The following is an 18,947-nucleotide window of genomic DNA, read 5'->3' on the forward strand; positions in this document are numbered from 1 at the left end:
GACCCTTTGGGCTGGATGGTTCTGGGGGAACGGGATTGGTTGTTTCTCCTTCATCTTTGAGACGTTTTGTTATTTTTCTAAGACAGGTTTACTACCTCTTTCTGGAAGGTGGGAAGGGTAAAGTAGGAGAGTGAGCAGAAAAAAAGGAAGGAACTTTAATCCTCCCTACAATGAGTAAGTCAGTTTGGCCTATAGTTTGTTTCTCTTCAGATAAATTTGCCTAACAACAAGTGACAGACAAGAAGTCCAGACTTCAGGACTGATATCTGAGCAAATTTGAAACTATGTCCTAAGGCTGCTATCTGCAAAAATGAGAACACCAGCTTTCTCCACATTTTCCTGCCCACCGTTCATCTAAATAAGCACAAGATGGACTTCCTAAGCTGTTGTAAAACAATAAAGTGCATACTGACTGCTCTCCCAAAGTACTACCTTGCTCTTTTGCACGTATGGTACAGGTATGGTACTACTCATTCAGCAGTTTTGTGCATCACAGTAGTAGCTAAGAATTTATCCTATCATTCCAAAGTTAGTCAAAAAAACAAGTGCAATGGCTCTCTAAGAGTGAAAGCTAAGTGCTTACTTTCGTTGATTGTGCAGTTTTTTCAGGTTCTGTTTGGATTGTTGGTGTGGACTGAAACGTAAGAAATGTATATTCAGACAGAGATTAATACATTTGTGTATTTCTAAGGTGTGAGCTAATTTAAAGAGAAATACTATACTGGTTTGTACTTGTGCTATGCAACTAACATGCTGCAATTTAACGAAGATCTGGCACTGACTTTCACTCCAGCCATCTAAGAACTGTCAATGTATACAAGCACATACAAACACTCCTCATACCCAAGACTGAAAGGAGACATTACAAAGCCATTAAACAAACAAAATAAATGGATTAATTTGTATATGAAAACTTTCAGCAGCCATGCCATAGAATTAATTCCTATGATTCACCTCTAGTATAGTAAGCTCCAAACTAATATTAACAGAAACAAGTAAGAAACACCACTGAAAAGCCAAAGGATAGATCCAGATGATGAGAAGAAGGAAAAACTGAAGTGTAATGTCTTTGTCAGTGATATGGACAGTGGGACTGAGTGCAATCACTATATACAGAGGGACTTGGAGAGTCTTGGGAAACACACCCACATGCAGTTCAACAAGGGCAAGTGCAGGGTGCTGCACTTGGTTTGGGGCAATCCCAGGTATGTACACAGGCTCAGAGAAAAACTCAATGAGAGCAGCCCTGCAGAGAAGGTCTTGAGGGCTCTGGTACACAGAAAGCAGGACATAAGGAAGCAGTGTACATTTCCAGAAGGCCAACTGCATCCTGGGCTGCATCAGTAGAGGGGTGGCAGCAGGGAAAGGGAGGGTACTGTCCCTCTCTGCGCTGCCCTCGTGAGGTCTCATCTGGAGCACTGCATTCAGGACTGATGCCTCCAGCACAATAAATACATGGAGCAGTTGGAGCAGGTCCAGAGGAGAGCCACAAAGACAGTCAGAGGCTGGAGCATTTCTCCTACACAGACAGGATGGGGGAGCTGGGCTTGTTCAGCCTGGAGAAGACACCAGGGAGACCTCACTGTGGCCCTTCAGTACCTTTACGGAGCCCACAGGAAAGCTGCAGAGCAACTTCTTACAAGGGCATGTCAGTGACAAGGAGGAATGGTTTTAAACTAGTAGAAGGGAGATTTAGGTTAGATGTCAGGAGGAAATCCTTTACACAGAGGGTGGTGAGCCCTTGGCACAGCTGCCCAGAGAAGCCATGGGTGTCCCATCCCTGGACGTGCTCAAGGCCAGGTTGGAATGAACCCTGAGCTGGTCTGGTGAGTGGCAACTCTACCCCTGGCAGAGGGATGTGAATGGATGTGCTCTGAGGTCCCTTCCAACCCAAGCCATTCTGTGATTTTATGATTCTAAGTGCCAGCTGATTCATCACAGCTTTCTTACTACTCTGCTTTTGCTGTCGCTACTTTAACTGTGCTATGATTAACAAATAAAGAGCCTATGTGTCTTCTGGAAAGCCGTAAGAGGATGCCGAAGAGAAGAATGTAGTATAGGTGAAAACTTCAGAAGTACTCAATGCAGAATCAATAGGGGAGATGGTTTCTTCAGGGAAGCATAATTTAATCTGTCACTGATAGAAACAGCACTAGGTGCAAAAAATCTAAAAGCACACATGGAGAGCTACACAGTATTATGCATGCAACAGAGCCCATATTCCTGCACTGTCACCCACAGAAGATAATGGCAGTTGGAATGGCAAAGCTCCAGAGGGTGGTGGGAGCAGAAGAGCTCACAGCAGCTGTGCCCAGGCAGCAGACTGTGCCCTTTACCCCTACTGATGAATATGCTTTCCCCACAGCTGAGCAGGCACACCGAGAGTACGTGTCATTGCACGGTATCCACATGCAGTAAGACAGCTTTTGAACTCAGGAAATACAGCCTCAGCTGGAAACCCCCCTTATTCCTTTTATCCTACTAAGGACTATGAGCACATTTAAAGTTACTAAGAGACAAACAACACATTATTTTTTTCCATCAGCCTATTAAAAGTCAGTGAGCAACCAAATAACATTCTACTAGCCTGCAATTTAAATTTGTTTGTTGCCTTGTAATCTTTTCCTGTTTCAGCTGCCAACCATTACTTACCATTTAGATATGCCTAGCTTATATTTGATAGCTGTCTAGATAAAGAAATTGCCAAAACTTGTTTATTTTTTGTTATGGTAATAACAATAACAATAATTGCATTAGGTAACACAGATGTAAGTTAGGCTGGCTGTCTTTAACAAGAAAAGCATGCCCATCTTTTATGACAAGAATGACTGTTTTCCAATTAGTAAAACACAAGGATTGATTATACAGCTTCTATATTGAAGAAGTTGTAGTCAAAAGACAAGACAGAAAACAAGTGCAAAGAACAAAGGCAAGGGTGCTGTCCAACAGCCAACGATGGGTGATTTACAAGAAAATGACATTTATGAAATTATCATTAGGTGAATAAAACTGTAATAACACTGGGGGGAGCTATATACACGCCATGAAGCATGTCTGTCCTAAAATGTGGCACTGTTTTCATAAAATCCCCTAAGTCCTTTGTACAGCATTGTTCAGATTTTTTTTAATGAAGAAACTAAGCTGTAGACGAGAAATATATGCAAAGCAATGTTAGTCAGTATCGAAGCATGAAAAAATAAATTCCACTACTTCACATACTTGTGCTTAGCTACAAGACTGTCTCAGAAATTTGTACCTTTACTTCAGATGGCTTCATAATGGGTGGTTTTGATGCATCAGCAGAGGGAGACAGCTTCTGAAAGAAAAAAAAGAAAACAATCAGTTCTACTGTGCTACACATATTTCTGTACAGCGAGTATAATCAACCTGAATCCACTAGATAAACAGCCAAGAGTTAAAAATAGTGTTATTGAAAATTAGATTTATCATTTTATATCTTTTATCTTGCTTGTATTTCTCCTATATGTTTATATAGGATTTTGACAACAGATCTTGTAACAACACATTTTTTCCCAGCATGCACCAAAGGCAAATTTCATATCAAGTATCAAACTCAAATTCTGCTCCTGTACTGAACTTAAACCTACTGCGCAGGATTCTTCCACATTTCCAATTGCTTTATAAAAAGAAATTATGCTTTTGGATTTACTAGTTACTCACACAAAATATTTAGCACTAAACGGGAAGCTCAAAAATTTTGAGATGAGAAGGGGTGGTTACTTTCCATGTAACACACACCAAAAAGTGTTTATACATATCACAGAATCCATTCAAAAGAGCTAGGAACAACGAAATCCACTCTCTAGTTTCAGTGATGTTACCTTAAGAACAGCAGATGTTTTACTTCTCCAGTAACTGTATCAGATTTTACAGCTCAGAAATTAATATTTTAATTCTCTCATCAATACTTTATACAAATGTAACACTACCTCTCTACCCTGTTTATTGTTTCCCTGCTTGAAGCTGTATTTGCAAACTCAATTGCAGCAATGAGTTCATAGTTTGCATGTAAATGAACAGCACAAATTTTAAAAAAAAATTCTGGATTTCTTTTTCTTCAGATGCTTACCATGCCTTTTACAGCATTAAAACATGCATAGTATGAAGGAACTCAGACGCTGCATAATTGTTCCATTCTTGGAGTGACCTCCACATAGAATTTTTTATCATTTTCTTTTCACAGGATAAGTACTTCTCAAGAATAAGACAGAATTTGTACAGCATTTAAAAGGTATGCTACGAGGACTACACAGTGCTCTCCCTTGTAACGCATCTGATACCTTGCATACCTTGGTAAGAGGTTTAACAACTCTAAATATACACTAGAGAGAATCTGCAGTTGCCACGCTACAGAATCGTAAGCAAATAATTTCCACTTCCACATATGTATATGCATAAGGACTGATTATAACATAGGTGAGAGCTTTTGTATAGGTGGAGATGTATGTAAGAATTTTTTAAAGCCTCCTACATCAGGACAAGGAACAAATGTTCATAAACAATCTTTTTTATACATTATCACCATCAAGTAATCTGCAGGCAACATCATGTTTTTTCTTATTTTGGTCTGCAACATATTTTCCTTTCCTTACCTCTCCATGAAATTAATCTGAATTCCTTGTACATGACTAATAAGTACGTATCTGTTCTACACCTTTGCATTAGTCATCCTAGTCCCTATTAATTTCACAAAGATACGTTTCTGTTTTCTGCACAGTATGATTTATTTATCATATATGCGAACCTTATCCCTTCCTCCCCTGCAAAAACTCCCACACCAAGCCTTTTTCCTGCAAAACACTGAAAAACTATACCAAAATCCAGTACAGCGGCATCACCTCAACCTGCACACATCCACCATCTCTGCAGCAGCTGACAGTGACAGCAAGGGGACAGAGAACAGTTAATAAATGGCTGCTGATCCACCTGTGGATGTTACAAGGGCAACACCACACTGCCATGGTCTTCCAGCTCCCCCAGGCCACAGCGTGCCTTGTTCCATCCACACAGAGCCTTTTGCCCCAGTTCCCAATACTTGGGGCCTCTAATTTTCACATCTCTTCTTCCAAGGCATTCTGTGCCCATAGCCTGTAACCACACTGAGCCTCACAGGGTAATGACATAGAAGGCTGCCATGGTCTAAGTATTTGTTTCATAACTACCACGCAGCCTATAAAAACAGTCTGACTCCTGCAAGTCCATTCTGGGTGACAGTTTCTTACTGTGGGTTGTCCTGGTTTTCCTATTCCAAGGGACATGTGCCTCAGCCAGCAGTAGGCAAGCTATGAAAATGTTGTATTTGCTGCAGCCCATCAATCGGACTGCAGAATGGGTGAAATTTTGTCCCACAAGCAGCATAAAAATGCATGTCAGGCTTGGAGGTAAATATTAAAATGCTGCCTAGCAACGGGGATAATAACTGCCTGACGCACAGCTGCCAGAGAGGCTTCAGCACAGCAAAGCATATCCTGCTCATGAAAATGGATGGCAAACCCCTGCCATGGCCTGGGTCAAAGAAACCTGCCTGGAGAAACAGAAGAGCTTAAACTGCCCAATAGGAAAGTGAGAACAAGGGGAGCTCAGCTGCTGGAGGCAAGAGACAGAAAACCAGGCACAGGGTGGCAGAAAACACAGTATTTCTTGCACTGTTTCAGACATAAAGGGCAGAGCCTACGTCAGATGGAAAGTGAGCGTCATCAGCACTGATGCTTTTCCTGTGGCTGCACACACAGCTCTGGCCCCAAGACACGCAGTGGTGCTGGCAGTGCTCTGAAGCCCCTGCTGGCTCCTGGGAAGGGTCTCTACCTGTTGGAGGCTGCTGTACAGCCCTTAGTAAGGCACCTGGACTGAGTCCAGGCTGATGGATGAACATGGAAACAGACCAAAAGAGCTCAGATACTGATGACTGTGAGTTAGAGAATGGTGTTCCAGGAAGATCTGCTAAGACATAGGGTCTGTTTGATAAGAGAAGGGGTGCCCTTCAAAACTGGCCTGACAAATTTAACAGGACATTCCTTATGCTAATGCTAAAAAAGAGCAGTGACAGAAGAGAAAAAACAGTCCAAAATCTTTTCAGATTTTTCAAAAACAAACAAACAAAAAAAAAAACCCAAATACATGGAAATAAAATGGAAGTAGCAACAGGAGAGGAGATAAAGTAAGGGTGGCAAACATCAAAAGAGAATAATTTTAACTATTTAAGGAAGTGAGGGTAAATGCCTTTCAGAAAAACAAAACAGCAAAAGAACCCCATACCAGTTCTCAATTATTAAAAGCTGCAAAACACTGATACTACACTGCACACAATGCAGCAAAAGTTATCACCAGCTTAAATTATTACTTTTGGAAATTACGCAGAAAAAAAAGTATCAGTCTGAAGACAGTCCTTGCTTAGCCCTGAAAAACAACCATAAGGTGCAAGGTAGCAGCCAGCTCACTGAAAAAAGAGATGCTGAATATATTTACAGAACGATACACAAATAGACATTAACAAGAGAATAAATAAGAACCAACAGAAAGCATACTAAGTCAATGTAACACTGAATACAATCAAATGTGGCAAAAAGCCTGGTGAATAAGAAAGAATCTCTGTGGGACACACTGATGTCACAACTTTTCACAGTACTTTGAATAATGTTTTTCTGAGCGAACAGGGAGCTAACGCTGCTACATTTGCTAACTTAATTCCTCCAGCATAAAGGAAGAGCTTCAAAGTAGTCTCTGAAAGCATCTGTGAGGCTGCTCTCAGGTCAAAGTTTAGATGCAACACCAAGAAAAAACAAAAGCAGGTGAACAACAGAAGATATGCAGGCAGTACATTAGACAGCACTAACAAGAAAAACACAATTTTGCAGTACCACAAGTTGAGATATTACTGCCAAAAAACAAACAAAGGGGAATCCAAGATAAATTCTGTAACTGATAATATAAATATAAAATACAGGAATAAATTTCCATCTTTTTGGCTTAAGCCACTTTAGGACAAGTGCTAGCACAGTTTCGGCCATCACACTGCAGCACAAACAGAAAACAAAGAGATCTGAAGATAAGTATTTGAGGGAGAAATGAAAAACTGAGCCTGAGGACTTTACAGAAAAAGGAAGACGGCAGCTTTTGTCCCCTGGTTAGAGAGACAGAAAAAGATGGGCAAAGAATAATAATCCAGCTTACTATTGTAGCAAAGAATCTCTCAGTTCAAAGCTCAGAGATTTTTCTTCACAGGAGGACAGGCACTGCACTGCTGCCAAGATGGGCCAGGCACTTCCAGCCCTGGAGCTTTTTGGAAGGCTCAAGTAAATGTCTGCTTAGTGACACCACTGTGCTCAACCTAGGAAAGAAGGCTAAAGAGCTACTTGAGTACTCTTTAGGGCTTACACACCTTTCATAGGTAGCTGGCAATACTTCCCAGGCTTAACAATTAACAAAGAAGTTATTATTTCAATATTATTATCTTACATAAGATGCAGGGAAAAACATCTGCTGCAACAAAACAATAATACATAAATGTATCATTTTAATGTGCAATTGTAAGTTGGGCTTGGTTATTTTAATTATAGCAATGTAATACAAGGCAAAAATTTGGTTTGTCTAATCAAATATGGTTGCTTCTTTAAATGAATGGTTCTGTTTCTAGAAGTGTGTGTGCAAGAAGCAACAAATCCTGTTTGGAGAACTACTGTGAAATAACAATTGATTATTTCACTGCAGTGTAAAATGCCAATTGAGTTGTTTCAGGTTAAATCTCTTTTAGAAGCATATTGCAATGGCTGTGAAACGCTTACCTGATTGCCATGAAGCAGAAGTCTTTCACCAGGCAGAAGGTAGGCCAAGAATAGTATTAACAGGCCATTAGTGCATTTAACAACACATTTTCTAACAATGCAAGCAAAGCTGTACAAATTTAAAACTGGAAAAAATATAGCACTTAAACTTAAGAATGGAATTTATGTAATAGCTCAAGTAAAAATTACAAGTTTGAATGCTTCTATGGCATTTCTATCCTAAATAATTCTGGAAGTATCCCATTACTACGCCTCTTACTCATAAATAGTTTCACTAAGAAGTTGTTAAGAAAAACTTCTTTTTAGCAGAAGAAAAAGAGAAAATGAGAATTCAGGCTCTTGTTAACACTGTGGAGATTTAATATTAGAAACTTAATAACATGATATAGATTTTCACTTTATACCTGCCTATACTCAGGCTATGGTATATTTACACAAAACACTCCTACTATATATGCCACTCTGTTGACTTGATATAATCAGTTTCTTTTTAGAAATGACCAGCATGATTTCCTTTGTTAATAACCTACACTGAACTGACTTTGTTACATTTAACCAACAGCACAACTTTTTCAATATTGAAATTTATAATTTCATTAGCATTAATGCAATGCTAGTTAAAAAGGTCTACTGCCCATGACATTTAATGAGAGAAAAAAATATCACAATCCCTAGAGGACAGCTAGTTTTTTCTGCAGCCTGTGAAATCATTTACTAATGTTCCTATCGTGACACCACTAAACTCATTAAAGCCCCAGCTCAGCAAAGCTTCCCAACTTTGCACTTGATGACATAAAGCAAAACAAGCAAAACAGGATTCAAGTGCACATGCACTGAGATCCACTTAAACAGTTTGAAGAAATCAACACCAAAAGCACGAATTCAACAACACACATTGTTTTAAATACTCAAAAACTAATAATCATTGCTAGGAATGCCTCCTTGTTTTCTGTGCTTTTAATATCTTTAAGTTCAGTTGGTATGAATATAATCTAAAAGTCTATGAAAGCTATTATCACTTAATATTTCCACTTCTACAACTTAACAAAGATAACAACAAAATTCATTTTAGAGATAAGCTGAGTCCCACTAAAAAATAAAAATAAAAAAAAAATAAAAAAAGCCTACACAGCTAAAAGACAGTGAAAAAGATCTGTTCTTCCTGAATGACTACTCACAGTTCAGAGCAAACATGGAGTACAACCAAAATACATTCATCAGCAGATGGAGGAACAGCAGGTATACTTGCTAAGCATCAATCTGAAATGTCACTGAGACTGGCTACAGGTTAAGGGAGCAAAAGCATTCAGTGTGTGGAGATGGCCCATGGTGCAAGGAGATGAGTGAATGGAGAGCTACACATTGAACCCAATCATCAGAAAAGACTAATAAGGACATTCCCAAGTATGACCTTAGGAGCATTTCAGAAGTGGAGTTTCCATCTGATGACCTTCAGATTACATGCAACTGCCCTCCTAAGCAATACTAGGTCTGATAACAGATACTGGGTTTATTCAATCCTGGTTACTATTCCAGAAAAAGTTTAATCCTAAAATACCATTCTGAAATTTTCTCACCACACAGAATAAATTTTCACTACAAATATTAAACTATAACCAGGAGCAAGATCAACCATCGCCTAGAGATGCTAAAGTAGCACAAAGAAAATGAACTAATGCATTAAAACACAATGTTGTAAAGAGATTGGTCTGAACCAAGAATGGAAGAGCTGAATAGCTCATGAAGCTGCTTTACGGCCTCAAGCACTGCAAAATATATTGAAGATCACACAGCACATTGAGCAGTCAGCTTTCATAACGCAGACTCACACCTCTTGTTTTCTTCTATTTTGATTACTTAGAACAACATTAATGCCATTTAAGCACAGGAAAGAAACGTGGCCATACTTAATCACTGTATTTTAACATATCGGCTAAAGCTTACAGATAACAGTACTCAAATTTAAAGTAAAAGGTTTCATTCAAACAGTAGTAACCAAGTTTGGTCACTTGGGATCAACTGTTGTCAAAAACAATCTGTGAATAAAATCAGTAATAAATTTACTGTTAAATAAATAAATTTAAAAGTGAAGAACAAGGCTTTGCACCACCTAGAAACTGATCAGACAAACCACCTTTAGCTTAGAGGTATGTTTTAAAATTTCAGCAATCTGTGTCAAACACAAAACTTCATACTGACACAATTTTTTATAGCATTATTTTAATGTTACTATTAAGACTCCTGAACAGCTGATACCTCAACAAAAAAGAAACAAACAAAAAGAACCCATAGCCAAACACAATGCTGAGTGCCAAATGTCAAACAACTTTAGGACATTTTTGTACCATTGGACTCTTTCAAAAACTTCCAACAACTTAATTTCTGGTTACTCACATGCCGGAAGTTAGGGGCACACAGAAAAATTTAGAACCATCCCACAGATGATGGTAAGACGTAACATCCCTATTTTTGTTAGTATCTCCTACCATGACTGATATTTTCACATGGCTTTGTTTTTTTTGTCTTGGAAGTAGAATAAAATAGTTTGCTAGTCAGTCACAGAAGATGCACAGTATCTAAGCATACTATTTGATCTGTGCATAGACGAAATCTGACCAGGAAAGAAAGCCAGTGTATACTTAACATAGGAAAGGAGAGTTCACCTGCTGCCTTCAGGTTCTGTGCACATGCAAATAGACCATGTCTTTAATATTATTGGCTATGCACTCCCTGTCTAAAACGTTTTATAAATGGAGTTAAAAGCACAGTCTACAAAATCCAGATTAGAGATCTCCATCATAGAATTCAGGCTTTACTTCACTGGAAAAGTTTTACAGTAAAAAGCATTCTACTTTCACACTTAACTTTTCATTGTCAAAAAGTTCCCAAAGCTATGCATGCAGAACTGCTCAGAAAAGACACATTTTTGAGCATCAGGTAAAACTATTTATTGGGTATAGAGAAATGCCATGAAAAAGTTTTGTCATCATTAGCTTTTTTTACAACATTCTGTTCTTCCTACTTCTTAAAATGTGTTTAGTCATCTGCTTTTGGAAAACTGCTGTTTAACTTACAGTAACTTCCCCAAGTTGGCACACACTGGAGTTTTATTTCCATTCAGTCATATTCAAGTATTAGAAGCAGCGTAACAACACTGTCACCACTCGACTCAGGTTCCCACTGTGCACAACAGATTTCTGCATTACAGTAGCGTATGTAGTCATCACAGTAGCAGAACTCTCTTTTTTTCATAGGTAGTTAAAAAACTCTCTTCCCAGCTCCAGATTTTTCTACATAGAGGTGTTCAGTAGAGAGCTAATAGCTGTAATTATTATAGCTATTGCTATTTCTGTGTATGGTTTCAAACAACAGAATGTTCTAAAGCTATCTGCAGTAGCATACTGCAAGCTGATAAGAAAACACCAGAAAAACAAGGTATGAGGTGCCAAACACATGCAGCTGCTGAGTTCAGCTAGGTTTTTTGTCACTTGGTCTGCAGTATGACCAAGGGGTGGCATGGAAAGTCCGGCCTCAGGAGGGCAGGAATAGAAACCACAAATTACAAATCAAGACAGCAGTCTTTAAAGTAGAGGAGTTTAAAAAGTTAAACCATATAATGTAAAAGACCTCATCATAGGACAAAAGCTCTCCAAGGTTTTGAGCTTAATTATTTTTCTTACAATAATCAAACCAAGCAATACACATAATGGCCAGCCAGTGGTCACAAGAACTAGTGAGGGATAATGTGAATTACAGATTGGGTTCAGAACAGAAGTATTATTAACAAAGCTCTATGAACTCATAGATACATTGCTGCATGTGACAAAGGTGTTTTATGCTAAAATGATGGGAAAATAAGATAGGAGAAACAAAAGTCAACAAAAGGAATTTTAGTAGATTTTTGCTTTTAAAATATCAACTCACAATAACTCTGCATAACTAGGAAGGAAGTTCAATATTAATTCACAATTCCAACTTAAAAAAGCCAGATTAACACATTTCTGGTTTCAGGATAGGCTCTTAGGAACAGCCAAACTTCCTTCAGAAGGGCTCCATGTATGCTCTGGAGTGAATAAGCACATTAACCTTCAATTGAAAAATATAAGATATCCTTCTCTGTGAGGCTCTGCCATGCCTCACAGAGGTTCCACCCTAAGGATTACAACTTTTAGCATTTCTGCGTAGCAAGACATAAAGGCAGGCAGACAGATTACTTCTTGTAGTGTCATTAGGCTTCTGAGTTCCTCAGGAGTAAGTTCACAAGGCCACACACCTCCCTGCCTTCCTGTTGGGTTCTTCTTTTTGCAGAAGAGAATCTCATCGAAGTTCCAAGCTTTTGTGAATCCATGTTCTAGCTCAGGAAAGCAAGAGCAGAAATGATGACAATGACACACCGACGGCTAACTCACTGACAAAGGAAGTTCCTTTGCTTTCTGGAGATAGAGGTTTCTCTGGGGCTCTTCTCTACACCCATTTCCCATCCTCCAAGTTCCACCACCTTTAAAGTAACACACCTTTGCCTAGATTTCAAACTGGGAGTGTCCACCTAAGGATTAAAATTATAGCAGCAGTGTTGCGAGACAACACTGGCTGATCCATGACAACACTGGGACTCATCTGTGAAACAAGCCATTCTGGAAGTCCAAGATCATGAACAGATTTTTCTGCTAGTTCTACATGCCTGGCATACTTAACCACTCCCTTAAAAACAGAAGAATAAAGTAGCACCATACTGTATTACAGGCTGACAGTAAGAACTACTTCAGTCTAGAAAAGAAATGCCTTTAAAAAAAAAACAAAAAAAACACAACCACCAACCAACAGGTTTTATGTTGAAGCAGCTAATGTTAAAAAGTTTCTCTCACCCATTCACCACTAGCTGGCCACTATGACTATTATCTAGTTTGACTACTGTAATAAATATGATCAAGCTCATAGCCTTCAGGATGAATCAAAAACTCAACACAGGTCTGCAATGTTCAAGAACTGTGTGTTATTTAACATACTGTTGTCATTTCCTCCAAAGATGAAATGGAATGACTCTGGTAACTCCTCATAAGAAGTTAGACACTGTTTTCAGATGAAACAGAGAACACTAATAGTTATGCATCAGAGGTTTAATTTTACAGTAGCTAAAATCTGGCATATAATAAGCAACACCCACCTAATTTCTACTACTACAGAAACAGCAATAATACACAATTTAATAAAAAGCATTTCTTCCCCCTATGGTTGTACACACCTGAAATTTTAGCATCATTTAGGTATCAAGTACAACAAACACTTGTTGTCAAAATAGTACTGACACCTAAACATACTTAAACCAAGAACTAGCTCTTACAGGTCACTCCACCCTGACTACACAATGCTCTGTGCCACGGGTATATTAAGCTCTGCAATTACATGAGCTTTTGACGCAAGGACAGCATAGGCTGAAAAAATAGAGGGGGAGACGGAGGCGAGGGGGAAGAAAAAAAAAAGCCACCAGTACAGTAATATAGAACAAAACAAACACTGCTTAAACAGTCAGCTCTTCCTCATGCCTCTCATGTCCAAGATTCTGCTATGTCATGTAAACAGTTTCTTCTGTAACACAAATAACATGCACTCTTACCAACCTGGAAACTAAAAAAGTCATTGGCAGCAAGTAAAAATAATTTTGAAGGCAGCTGAAAGGATCTTGTGAGAAGCCCTGGAAACCAGTAGTGAGTTTTACTTCAGCCCACAAAAATACCAGAAAAGAAAGGCAAAAAAGGAGAAGTGCAACAAGAATGCGACTGAGTGCAAAGCAGAGGTAGTATGGAAGAAAACCCAGTAAGAACAGCTAGCTTACATGCTACAGGCAGGCCTTCTGCTCCCAGCAATAACGCCCTGGTGAGGCTGTTACTCTCACGAGCACCCAGCAGGCTGTGGTTTCAGTTTCACAGCACCAACCAACCCCGTGCTGTCCCGCAACTAGTGGCACCACCCACCCTTGCCAGCACCCATCGTCATCTGCATGTAGGGAGGAGAGCCCAGGCACGCCACAGCGGGCCTACACCATGTCACTGCAGGAATATAACCAGTGCCCTCCACACTGCAGTGCCACAGGACACACCCCAGCCTACCTTCGGCTGCAGATGGAAGCCCCGGAGGTGGAGGGACCTGTTACCACACAAGGCAGCACAAACAGCCACATGCCACTTACCTGCAGGGCTCAGCTCCACAGTGGCATTACACTCAGCTCCCCAAAAGGAGCTTACAGCTGCTGAGCTTGCAGCACTGGTGCTGAGGGAAGGAACTCACTCACTTCCCCTAACCAATATTAATGTTTGTGTATTCTCTTCTCCAGGCTGAACTAGCCCAGCTCCCTCAGCCTTTCTTCACAGGCAAGGTGCTCCAGCCCTCTGAGTATCTTCGTGGTCTCCTCTGTACCCATTCCACAGCTCCAAAATTCTATTTATCAGAAGAAATGAAACGGCTGGGCCAGTTGATGCCACTGTAACTTCTCTGACTGTTTTAATCAGAATATATTCTAATAATTTATATTTATTTAGTAGTTAAAAGGTGTTTAATTTAGAAGTCAAAAGTTTCAGGTATTCCTGAAATACCAAACATGACTAGCTCTCTAACTATTACTTTTTTTTTGCACAGAATCAAATTCTGAACATGTGTAATCTCAGAATATTTCTGTTTGTTTACTTCCTTGCGTGTTTTTAAAGAAAAAGCCCCAACAAGACTAACAAATACTTCAATCATTTTTCATAACCTCTCTGCCCTTTACTTCAAGGATCAAGAAACTAAAAGTCATCCCAAGAAGGAAAGTAGAAAGAAAGTACCCAAGGATATGACAAAGAGTGATAAGGGAAAGTTTTCTGAGTGAAGTACAGAATCTTTTTTTCTTAAATGATCACAGTATTTTGATTTATATCCTTGCAGAACATTACAACTTATACCTTCTGCGGTTCTCTTGAGAGCAGAGGCTTATTCCATGGCCCTACTTTCCAACAAGCTTCCGGTGACCAAAGCCACCTCCTATAGCATTACATGACGTCAGGTCTTCCACACAGTTTCCATATTCCTACAGATTACACTTTTAGTGTTGTGGTCCACTTTTAGCATGTCTTTGCTACCAAGAAAACCAGCACTGTCCTCCACAATGACACAGTTCTTATCCCTTTAAAGTACAGGGTAACCCAGCAGCAGTAACGCTAAGAGCAGCTCACAGGAAACACCCCATAACCTTGTTACAAAGCACCCACAGAGGGTCTGTGCACCCATGTGCTCTAAGGAGAACACGAAACAGAAGTTTTCATTTAAATCTTTCAGAGAATAAGCCCCAAATGGCACACAAAATCACTGTTCGCTTTACTGACAACACAGGAATAGACGTATCCATTTCTGTGGACACACCAAATCAGTACTGCAACTTCAGGTGTCCTCTGCTTAGAAATGGCTTCCTTTACAATAATGCGTTTGTATAAAATTGAAAAAAATAAGAATTTTGCGACAAGTACAGTACACAGCACCAAAAAAAAAATTCCAGACAATATACTGAGAACAGGAATCAATCTTCATTATAACCTCCATATTCAGACTTGAGAGAATTTCCAGTCTAATGCAGAAATAGTAGGGCCTTTGCTCAATGATGCTTAGCAATTATTCCATCTTTCTCTTATTTTCCTGTCTTGCACATGGCAGAAGATTGAATTCCTTTCAGAACAGTGCTAACTTGGATGACAGTCAGAAATAAGTAATCTTGAATTTCTTATATCTTTATGATCAAGAAGCTTCCTCTGAAAACATTCAGTGTCAGTCAGGTCTGAAATAAAAGTAATTCTTGCTGAATGCTGCTGAATTCTCCCAGCACTGCTTCAATAAACTGTCCATGGAAGTAACATGGGCAATAATGCTCACTTCATTAAACTAAGAACCTAGCAACAAAATATAAAATAATTATAATAATTCATTGAGTTCACTAAGATTAATGCCAAAAATCTTTTGCACATAAAAACATTAAAATCTGTTTGATATCACCACATAACAACACAAAGATCCAAGAAAAATAGCTGGATCCAGCTGTAATCAAATGTTAGTGCCTTCTATTAAGAGGTATTAAAGAACATTACTAATGAAATTGGTATTCCTTTTGGCTAAGGAATTGGTAAAAATAACAATGTAAAAGACTGTAAAAAAAAATACACCAATGCTGGCACATCACTTCCAGAACAGGAAGGAGGTTAGTTCAGTTTTAACTCTTCACTGCTGCCTGTTAATAACATCGGTGTGACCTCCTGGTTTGCTAATTTGGCAGCTAAGAAATACAGAAAAAAGGCTGCTCAACAGCAAACAACAAATGTTAACAACCCTTTCTGAGTCTTTCCTTTTCCCTCCATTTACCTGATAGGGTTCTGTAGAAGGCATATGCTTGCTGAAGATAACTCTGGTACAATGTAGCAGCCAAACAAAACTTGACACCAAGAGAAAGGCTTCTGATAGCTTGTTTTAGAAAAAAATAGCATCAGGAAGAAATCAGAATATTTATTTCAGTTAAATGTCTTTAAATTACTCATTTAGATTTGAGTCTTACAGAAAATGGACACGTTAAGTTTGCTGATTTGTCTTCCTGAGTGAACGCAGAGGACACAAAAGCTATGCAAATACAAAAGAAAGGAGAGTGAAGAGGCAGCATTTCTACCTTCTACCATGAAGACACAGGCAACCAAGTGTAAAACCTGTGTAAGAAGACACTGAGCAGACAGATACAGCTGAGTAATACCAGCTGCAGTGATGGGAGCTTAGGAGTGGAATAATAAAGAGCACAGGCAGAAGAATGACAGCTCAGACAGTGCAGTGAAAATGAAGCCAGACAGTGAGTCTAAGGAGTGTTCACATTACAGGGTAGAGTCACAGGAAAATTAAACTACCGACATATTAGCCAGGCATTAAACAATGACAAGTACTCATCACACACAAGCTCCTGTGTCTTTAAACTTAGAAACACAGACAAGCCCTAGCTGAACACAAACCAGCAGTTACTACTGTTTACTGACTATCAGATGAAGAATCAGGCCATAACACAGAGACCAAAAAAACACTCCAGCTATTCGGTTTACAGTAAGTAATTCCACCAAAGGATCACAGTAGATTAGAAGATTGAGCAGCTGCAGCAGCTCTCGCTTGCTCTCATCCCTTCTTCCCCACCCCCCTGACAAATTCAACTTTGATTAAATACATTAATGAAAAGGATTAATGACCAACAAAATGATTAAGGAATTCCTGGGGATTTCACACTCAGAACACATTTAAGCTACAACCAGGGAAAAAAAGAAAGGAAGAAACAGCAGTTGTCAAAACCTGCTGGAATGCTTCTGATTGCATTAAAGGCATTGATCTAGTTTTTGCAGCAAAAAAGAGAAAAGGCTGCCTTTGCCTTCTAAAGGAATACCTCCTTCTCTGTAACATTCACACATGTATTAAAATAAATCTTTTAAATAGGTATTTTTAGAGACCTAAAATAGTACAGAAAAGAATACAGCTTGCCAAATAACTTTAAAAAGAAGTAAAAGTTGCAAAATCTACATGAACAGAACAATTAATCAATTTTGCCCTAATTTAACTAATACTGTAGTATCACAGAAAACGGCAAAAATCAAAATACACAGTTAAAAGAAAGTTTGGTCCAATTGAAGAAAGGTAGTCATGGCCCAGCAGGAAGTAAAACAGACTTAAAATGGTCATTGATTAAGAGTTAATTATGACAGCAGGAGGTATGTACTTTCACAGCACATTATCCACACAGATGAATATTTTGTAATGTCACAGAAACTGAGGATGCATGAAGTACGAAGAAAACACATAGACTAGGTTGTCAGAAACTAGTATGATGATGCCTGGCAGTTTGATTTTGTCACATTTTTTTTCCAGGCATTATTTTCCAGTTCTTATTCTCAGTAGGATCACAGGCATTGTATGTTACACACTTAATGTGAAAGACAGGCTTACGATAGAAATAAAAAGGAATAACAGAATAATAGAATGGCTTGGGTTGCAAGGCACCCAGCCCCAATCCCTGTGCCATGGGCAGGGCTCCCACCCCTAGCTTAGGCTGCCCAGGGTCCCATCCAATCTGGTCTTGAGAGCCTCCAGGGATGGGGCATCCACAGCTTCTCTGGGAGGCCTGTGCCAGGGCCTCACTGCCCTTTGAGTAAAGAATTTCCTGACCTCTAATCTAAATCACCCCTCTTTTAGTTTAAAACCATTCCTCCTTGTCCCATCACTACACCACCTAAAGAAGAGCCCCTCCCCAGCTCTTCTGTAAGCCCCTGCTCGAGCCTTATCTAGGCTGAACAACACAGAGACAGTCCCTACCATGTGATCTACATGTGACTTACTGAATTGAGAAAGGCACTGGTAAACTTACTGGGTCAGAAAAGCAACAAAAATGTCAGTGATAGACAGAAACACTAAAGGAAAGGGATAACAAGGTTTATATCCTTGCATTATTCATTAATGAATAGAAAGAAATAACTGTTTAGATAGTATTGCAGTGTCTTTTGGGAGTATTATTTTACAAAAGCACTGACTAAGAAGTAGAAAATGTCCTTAAAATGCAGAAATACGTGCTGCCGATATTTCATATGATGGGATATCTGCACTTACAGAATATGCACTTAACAATGGCTACACCAACTATAGCCATCAGTTCATGTGTGACCACAATTAAAGTGTATTTTTAACTTCCTATTTCAATATTTTGAAAGACCTGAGGATGCTTAAAAGCTGTGATCACTGTTTCTCTTCATGAAGCACCAACTGTACTTCAGTATGCAAGTCATCTTTATAATGTCTCTTACACTAACTTCTTGAACAACTGAACCGCTCCAAGGAATGTAAAAGCAAAGGAAGTAACCAGTGCTTTGTTCTCATTTGGTCCTGCTGAATAAACAGAATTTAAACACACAAGCAGTATCTAAGAATGAAAAAAAGAACAACAGCCATGTAAGTCAAATGATGTTTGTAACTGATACTGACAGGATGGTTTTTTTTTTGTTTTGTTTTCTAAATAAGTAGAAAACTAACAAAGCGCACTTGAAAAGGGAAGCAGTCACCACATCTGTTTCCTCAAGAAGCCAACCGTAGCCTTCTACTGACTTGTATTCCCCT

The 18,947-nt window shown here is 39.1% G+C and overlaps 1 protein-coding gene across 5 annotated transcripts in view; it reads right to left on the reverse strand.

The window, feature by feature from the left end:
* CAST (calpastatin) overlaps window positions 1–18,947 on the reverse strand; it is a 68,213-nt gene that overhangs the window by 24,390 nt on the left and 24,876 nt on the right. For 3 of the 5 annotated variants that reach the window (XM_021379929.1, XM_021379931.1, XM_021379930.1), the window contains exons 4-5: window positions 3,257–3,316; window positions 584–634 (exon numbers count right to left, since the gene is read on the reverse strand). In XM_021379929.1, the coding sequence (XP_021235604.1) occupies window positions 584–634; window positions 3,257–3,316 (111 nt within the window). Of the gene's footprint in view, window positions 1–583; window positions 635–3,256; window positions 3,317–13,635; window positions 13,768–18,947 lie in introns of those variants that run through there. The other 2 variants (XM_021379932.1, XM_021379933.1) reach the window with 2 other exon arrangements.

This window comes from Numida meleagris, chromosome Z (assembly GCF_002078875.1).
Source record: "Numida meleagris isolate 19003 breed g44 Domestic line chromosome Z, NumMel1.0, whole genome shotgun sequence".
In the NCBI taxonomy this organism is placed as follows: Eukaryota; Metazoa; Chordata; class Aves; order Galliformes; family Numididae; genus Numida; species Numida meleagris.